General features: G+C 31.4%; 1 protein-coding gene across 1 annotated transcript in view; it reads right to left on the bottom strand.

Moving 5' to 3' along the window:
* The window catches only part of LOC111718377 (uncharacterized), a 79,762-nt gene that overhangs the window by 12,551 nt on the left and 58,531 nt on the right, over positions 1-8,680 (bottom strand). The window contains exons 16-18 of the mRNA XM_023493950.1: positions 4,240-4,349; positions 2,988-3,124; positions 2,302-2,379 (exon numbers count right to left, since the gene is read on the bottom strand). Of these exons, the coding sequence (XP_023349718.1) occupies positions 2,302-2,379; positions 2,988-3,124; positions 4,240-4,349 (325 nt within the window). The remainder of the gene's footprint in view (positions 1-2,301; positions 2,380-2,987; positions 3,125-4,239; positions 4,350-8,680) is intronic.

The raw sequence follows: 8,680 nt of genomic DNA, 5'->3' as shown, positions 1-8,680 counted from the left end.
TACAAGTGTATCTGGATAGTTAGTATCTAGTACAAGTGTATCTGGATAGTTAGTATCTAGTACAAGTGTATCTGGATAGTTAGTATCTAGTACAAGAGTATCTGGATAGTTAGTATCTAGTACAAGGGTATCTGGATAGTTAGTATAGTACAAGAATATCTATATAGTTAACATCTAATACAAGAGTATCTGGATAGTTAGTATCTAGTACAAATGTATCTGGATAATTTGCATCTAGTACAAGTGTATCTGGATAGTTAGTATCTAGTACAAGTGTATCTGGATAATTAGTATATATAGTACAAGAGTATCTGGAGAGTTAGTATCTAGTACAAGTGTATCTGGATAGTTAGTATCTAAATTACAAGAGAATCTATATAGTTAGTGTCTAGTAAAAGAGAATCTGAATGGTTAGTATATGTAGTAAACACCTACTCCATAGCAATATTTTCTAAACGTATGTATCTAGGTCCAACCCTCTAAATGCCACACAGGGACACAAGCGTAGCTATCCAACAAGATATTACTCCAGGCTCTAAATGCTACACAGGGACACAAGCGAAGCTATTGATTCAGCGTTCTTAATGCCACGCAGGGACACAAGCCTTGCTTTCCAACAAGCTATATATCAAATCAAATCAAATATTTATTGCACGAAGATTAGAATTTATACAATATAAATATCACATAGAAAAGTATAATCCTAATATAATATAGATCCCAAATGATGAACGATCCGCTCTAAATGCCACACAAGGACACAAGCCTAGCTTTCAAATAAGCTATATATCGATTCCAAATGATGGGAACGATCCGCTCTCTAAATGTCTCTTTTTAGAAAATTTACTATAAAAGTTTTAAAATGTCTGTTTTTATTAAAAATGTCTGTTTTTATTAAAAATGTCTATTTTTATTAAAAATGTCTATTTTTATTAAAAATGTCTATTTTTATTAAAAATGTCTGTTTTTATTAATGTCTGATTTTAGAAAATTTACTAAAAGTTTAAAAATGTATAAATGCATAAATATAAGATTTGTTCCATAAGCCTCTTATAAACCTCAAAGTCCTAGACGAAATTTTCATCTTTTCCTTGACAAGATCCTTTTCATTTTCTTTAAAAAAAAGAATATTCAAGTAAGTTATTCAAGATGAGAGTAAGAAAACAAAATGGAAATTTACATTACATCAAAGGTGGCTTGAGATAGCACTATCAAAGCAATTTTTACATTTAATTTTAAAGAAATGTTGCTTTTCTGGCCGCCATTTTTTCTTTGTACATCGTTACACAAAAAGTTTGCGGATTTTTTTGTTCATATTAAAGATTTTTAAGATTTTTTAAAATTCACATTTTTCTAGGCAAAAATTTCCTATTTCGATTGCCATAAATTTTTCCTTGGATCAAAGGAATTGATTTTTTGCCATAGACTCAAATTTTCTAATTTTCTGAACTTTGATATTTCAAGCTTAGACTATTTGATCTAACATTATCAAAAGTTTGAAATATTTAAGGTCTACGGCATTGTAATGCAAAGATATAAGAATTAGAAAATCAGAGTTTGTGGCAAAAACTCCATTCCTTCGGGTCTAATCGGCTAAGTCGTTTTGACGTTTATTGGATGGGTACAAACAGAAACAAAACATAGCAATATATTTATCAAGATTATTTATTGCAATGATATAATGTATGTAATGACATTGTCTATATATATATATATACAGTTTAATAACCCCTGCACAGTTCTTGGCTCTGCCAACTTGATTATTCCTAATCCAATGCTGCCAAATGTCAGCTATAAATATACATGCTCATATATATATATTTATATATACATATATTTGCATATATTCATATTTACTGGACTCTTGGACGCTTCAAAACCGTTTCCTGGTCATAATTTTAAATGTTGCGTTTTAATTTTTCGGATTTTCTTTTCGCTTTGATGGATTTCAAAAGCAATTTGAATTGCAACCTTTCTTTGGGTTCCTCCGGTCATATGGAGAAACCAAAAAATTAGACCCAGTAGGTTAAGGTATATGGGACACAAAAACAGACTAACCAACAAACAAATATATATATATATATATCCTAGCCTTACACACAGATTTTAATCATAACTTTTCCATATTAAATATGAAAATGATTGAACCAAGAGAAGGTTAAGTGCTAAAATCCACCACAAAATGGATTTACCATTTAAGCACATGTTAGCTAGAATAGAAACAGTTAAACTTCTCGTTACAGAATATAAACCGATCAAATACATTTAGCATTCTTAAATTTATTTAAGATTTATACTTACGTATAGTGAAGGAATGGTCCCACCAATCCGACTGACACAAAAAGGCCTTCAAATCGTCAGCTGTTCGTCCAATTATGACTAAAACAGAAGATTAAGTAGTTAAGGTAAAAGAGATTAACTAATCCATTAGTTTAGGAGAGGTTACAAGAAATTAATTAATCCAGCAGTTTAAGAGAGGATACATGGATATAGGAGATTAACTAATCCACTAGTTTTGAGAGAATACAAGGATATAGGAGATTAACTATACCACTAGTTTAAGAGAGGATACAAGGATACAAGAGATTAACTAATCCACTAGTTTAAGAGAGAATACAAGGATATAGGAGATTAACTATACCACTAGTTTAAGAGAGGATACAAGGATATAGGAGATTAACTAATCCACTAGTTTAAGAGAGAATACAAGGATATAGGAGATTAACTATACCACTAGTTTAAGAGAGGATACAAGGATATAGGAGATTTAACTAATCGACTAGTTTAAGAGAGGATACAAGGATTTAAGAGATTAACTAATCCACTAGTTTAGGAGAGGATATAAAAGATGAACTAATTTACTAGCTTATAGATGAAGATACAAGGATAAAAGAGATTAACTAATCCACCAGTTTAGGAGATTATATATATAAAAGATTAACTAATTTACTAGCTTATATATGAAGATACAAGAGAAGAAAACTAACCTTCTGGTGGAGAAACTAGAGTTCGGATAAGAAGAAGAAGAACGAATATACCAACAATAATCCCCAGTCTCTTGATTAGATCCATGTCAGTAATCTTCACAGCTTTAGCCGATCGAACCCGGAATATCACACTGATCCTGGTAATACAATAAGATTAATAAAATGATTATTGTCAGGCTTAGAGATGGAAACGTTTGCCTTTTTTCCATTTCTTTCGTTTATTGTTCGTCAACTACCAATTACTATGTTTTCAATCGTTCAAATAAATTGAATATGTTAGTTTTAAAAATCTGTTGTTCAGTAAAATATACGCTAGTTTGTACAAAAGTGTGTAATTCAAATATCGTTCGTTCAGGAAAAACTACTTTTTTTTCTAAACGACACCATCGTTCACGGTGAATGTTATTCGTTATCAAAAATTTCATTCGTTGACTAAAACAATGCCCATCTCTAGGCTCTGGCCTATTCCATATTTATCTACACTTTTTTATTATTATGAGATTAAACAAAATTATACAGAATTGGAAATCTTAGGATCGAGTATTTGTTCATATCTTTTGGATTAAAGCTATTTCTTTTGGATATTCATTGGTCAAAACCATAGCAGGGATTTTACAAAATCAAGGTTCATATTATAAGTTTCAGGTTTACTACCGAATTTTACAGTTTTAATGTTTGCTACAAACTATTACAGGTTTAAGGTTTAAGATTTAAGGTTCACTACCCACTATTACAGGTTTAAGGTTTACTTCCAACTATTACAGGTCTAAGGTTTACTACCAACTATTACAGGTTTAAGGTTTACTACCGACTATTACATATTTAAGAATTACTACCCACCATTACAGGTTTCAGGTTTACTACCGACTATTACAGATTTAAGGCTTACTACCCACTATTACAGGTTTCAGGTTCACTACCCACTATTAAAGGTTCAAGGTTTACTACCAACTATTAGAGGTTTAAGGTTTACTACCAACTATTACAGGTTTAAGGTTTACTACTCACTTTTACAGGTTTCATGTTTACTACCCAATATTACAGGCTTAAGGTTTACTACCAACTATTACAGGTTTAAGGTTTACTACCCACTATTACAGGTTAAGGTTTACTACCAACTATTACAGGTTTAAGGTTTACTACCCACTATTACTTAAGGTTTACTACCAACTATTACAGGTTTAAGGTTTACTACCCACTATTACAGGTTAAAGGTTTACTACCCACTATTACAGGTTTAATGTATACTAACCTCCAGGTTTTGAGCATGAGTGCTCCGTATGAGAGTGCAAACCCTATCTCTCTCAACCAGATTCTGAGAGTGCAAGTCAACATGTTGGGTCGAGGATACAGGACAATAGTCTAGAAATACAAATATTTACTTGTAGAATTGCAGAATTGCAGAATTAGAACATATGTATCAGCTCTGTTTGAATTAAGTCACCTCCATGGCAAGGACACAACTGAACCGAAAGAAAAAAAACCTTTCAAATATTTTGTTAATTGCACTTCATCGATCAAGTGAATCTGGAAACAAGTTTCAGATCTAAAAACCCAGTTTATGGTCACAAAATGTGATTAATTTTGGGAATAACAAAGGTCAAAGCTCACTTCAAAACTTTGAAGGGATGCATTTTTTCAAGATCTGGGAAAGAAGTTTATTTGGAAAAGTTGGAGATTCCCTTTATTCAAATTGAGAAATTTTATTTGAATTTCATTTTGAATTTTTAGATATAAGTTGGTATTTCCGGAGTTTTTATTTCAGGACCGTGTATTTCTGAAAAGTGTATTTATGTAGCATGTATTTCCGGAGTTTGAATTCCAGAAGTTTGTATTTCCGGAGTTTGAATTTCAGAAGTTTGTATTGATGATAGAGTGTGTTTTTACGGAGTTTGTATATCCGGATTTTGTATATCCGGAGTTTGGATTTCTGGAGTTTACATTTTTGAAGTATGTATTTCTGGTTAGTATATTTTTGGAGTTTGTATTTCTGTTGTTTGTATTTACGGAGTTTGAATTTCAGACGTTTGTATTTCCTGAGTTTGTATTTCTGTTGTTTGCATTTCTGGAGTTTGAATTTTCCGACGTTTTTATTTCCTTCGAGTTTGTATTTCTGGAGCGTTTATTTCCGGAATTTGAATTTTAGAAGTTTGAAGTTCCGGATTTTCTATTTCCGGAGTTTGTATTTCCGGAGTTTGTATTCCCGGATGTTAGGATATCGAGCTTATTTGAAGTTCCAGATTTTTCATGCCACGTGCACAGTTGGATTAATTACTCTTTCAATGACTGAAGCCTAATTAATCCTCTTTATATTCTAATTTTTATCTTAATTGAGAATATTTATCTATCCAACCTTCCAGGGACAAAAACTAATGAACAGCAAAACATAGTTGACTCATGCAGAACCACTTCTTTGAGCTATGTGTGTCGGTTCAAGTTTAAGAGAAGTGATTTAACTAGAGCTCAGTGTAGAGGTCGCTGAACTATCTACCGTGGGTTCAAATTCTGAATTACAGATTCAAAGTTAAAGATTCTGGAGGTCTTCAATCAATGAGTTTGAGTTTGAACCCGCAGCGGCGGTAGGTTATTCAGCGACCACTCTAGTAGTTAATTAAATTAGGTCCAGGAGACTTTAGTTTCGATTAAAGCTGAGAAATTAATTATTAATTGCTGAATCAAAGTTTTCACGTGGAGAATCAAACATAAAAACCATGAAATAAAATTTTAAACAATTGTATATTTTTTCAACTTTTGAAAAAACTATATAATGCTAACCAACAATTATTAGGAAGACACAGAATATACTTTATAATAAGAATGTAAACTTTTATAAAAGTACTTTTTAGTTCTAAAACTTTACGTCATGAATAAAAAGGAAAATATGCATAATTTTTTATTATGATATAAAGATAATAATCAGTCATTCCTTGTTTTGAAACAACATTGTCAAAAATAAAATAAAGAAATTATAAAGTTAAAAATATTTTTTTTAACTTGATTACAGAGTACTGTCCTGTTTCTTTAAAAATAAAGAAGGATTAAATAGTTTTCAATTCTTAAATAACATTTCTAATTACAGAAAAGAAAAAATATATTTCATTTTCTTTTCTTTTCAGTTGCGGGCCGGCATCAGCTTGGTTAGGTCAAAAAAATTCAGTGCTCCACTCTAAATAGCCAAATAGAGGATTCAGCTGGGGAGCGCTGTTCACAAAAAATCTCACTAGAAACAAGGAAAATAAAAACATAGAAAGAAGAATCCTGAGAGGTTGGTGACCATACAATATAATGCCGTTTTTTACTCTACCAGGTGCGATACTCAGGCAACTATAAAGAAGGGACTACCGTCGAAAGTCGCACGTTCTGAGCCACAAATCCAACAAATTCGCATTTTGTAATGCTGTGCAAACCCAATATGGGTAACCCCAAAATGCCACAGAACTCGGAAAGAGTATAAATCCAGGAGAAAAACAGGATTCCCTTCTTAGGGGAGTCCCTCGATACCCTCTTCCTACTTTTTCCAAAGGAATTGAGTCTTTGTCACAAACTCTCAATTTAAAATCCCTTTATCTTTGGAACCCAATGTAGTACATCTTTGATATTTCAAACTTATTTTAATTTATCTAACAGAATTCATAGTTTGAAATATCTAAGGTCTACGACATTGGAATCCAAAGATATAGGGTTTAGAAAAGCAGAGTTTGTGGCAAAGACTCAATTCCTTTCCAACTCCTATTTGTCACAAACAACATTTGTAATTGATTTCTAGTGGGTGAATGTTGTCAGATCCATCTTTAAGACCATTAGGCTGAAATAGGATTTGGACACAAAACTCAAACCCTTTTTATTTCACCTTGAACCTGATCAACTGTGTGCAAGGTCAGACATTCCCTGTTGGGAAAAAAGAAAACTAAAGGTAAATTGTCCAAACTGGCAAAAAAAAGGGTTTCACTCTCACAGGTAGAAAAACTCAGGTTTGGAAATTAATTTCGACATATTTCATATCCTCATCAGTCCTTAAAGAATGGTGGTATTGTCAAAACTGAAGATTCAACAATACTGCAAAACAGAATTCACTCAAATAATTGAAATGAGCAGAGTGTCCCAAAAAATACTGGTTTCAACAAATTTTCATCTTTTTTTTCAAAATTATCAGAATCAGGGACAATTAACAGAAGGAAAAACGGAAGAAGTTAGAAGAGAAGAAGATAAAGGAAATCAGAATTTTTGTGCATCAACTGAATCCAATTTGTAAAATTCAAAACTAGAAATAAAAAATTGTTAATCCTTCTATTCTAAAGATCTTGAAAGCCATTCCTCCTGTATAATTTAAGAATAATTAATAATTTATCCTTATCTTCCATAGTCCTTGATAACCAAATACATTTATCGTAATATATCACTATAGAGAACTGCAATACAGAATCCATCCTGATCACCATCTATTATAAATAGTCCATCCTTCTCTTCTATAGTTCTTGAAAACCAACTATTACGAATAATCTATCCTTCTCTTTTATTGTCCTTTAAAACCAACAATCACAAATAAACTATCCTTCTCTTATAAAGTCCTTGAAAACTAACAACAATCACAAATAATCTATCCTTCTCTTCTATAGTCCTTGAAAACCAACAATCACAAATAATCTATCCTTCTCTTCTATAGTCCTTGAAAACCAACAATCATGAATAATCTATCCTTCTATTCTATAGTCCTTGAAAATCAACAATCATGAATAATATATCCTTCTCTTCTATAGTCCTTGAAAACCAACAATCACAAATAATCTATCCTTCTCTTCTATAGTCCTCGAAAACCAGCAATCATGAATAATCTATCCTTCTCTTCAATAGTCCTTGAAAACCAACAATCATGAATAATCTATCCTTCTCTTCAATAGTCCTTGAAAACCAACAATCATGAATAATTTATCCTTCTCTTATATAGCCCTTGAAAACCAACAATCACAAGTAATCTATCCTTCTCTTCTATAGTCCTTGAAAACCAACAATCACGAATAATCTATCCTTCTATTCTATAGTCCTTGAAAACCAACAATCACGAATAATCTATCCTTCTCTTCTACAGTCCTTGAAAACCAACTATATCTTAGTGTATGACTGTTCGAACAATATATAATCAATCCTACTCTGTTTCACTTACTGGCATAATGTTTATTTTCTTATTTTAAACCCCCAATTCTTGATAGCAGCCTTATTTTCATTTATCTCTCAAAATGTACGCCCTAACCTACCAATTACATTTTTATACCAACTTGTTGGCTCAAATTATTAATGATATTTTCAGCTTTAAAGTACTTGTATTCTCCCTGATCCCTTTCCTTTAATTTTACAGTTATTTTCCAAATATTTCGTCAATTTAACTTTTATCCCTTTTTTTAGAANTAGTTAAATGAGTATATATTTCTCTACCTCAACTAGTACATTATATTAGTTAAATGAGTATATATTTCTCTACCTCAACTAGTACATTATATTAGTTAAATGAGTATATATTTCTCTACCTCAACTAGTACATTATATTAGTTAAATGAGTATATATTTCTCTACCTCAACTAGTACATTATATTAGTTAAATGAGTATATATTTCTCTACCTCAACTAGTACATTATATTAGTTAAATGAGTATATATTTCTCTACCTCAACTAGTACATTATATTAGTTAAATGAGTA

This window comes from Eurytemora carolleeae, unplaced genomic scaffold, assembly GCF_000591075.1.
Source record: "Eurytemora carolleeae unplaced genomic scaffold, Eaff_2.0 scaffold106, whole genome shotgun sequence".
Classification (NCBI taxonomy): domain Eukaryota; kingdom Metazoa; phylum Arthropoda; class Copepoda; order Calanoida; family Temoridae; genus Eurytemora; species Eurytemora carolleeae.
The sequence above is the reverse complement of the archived record's forward strand: the minus strand, read 5'-3'. Positions and strand labels throughout refer to the sequence as shown.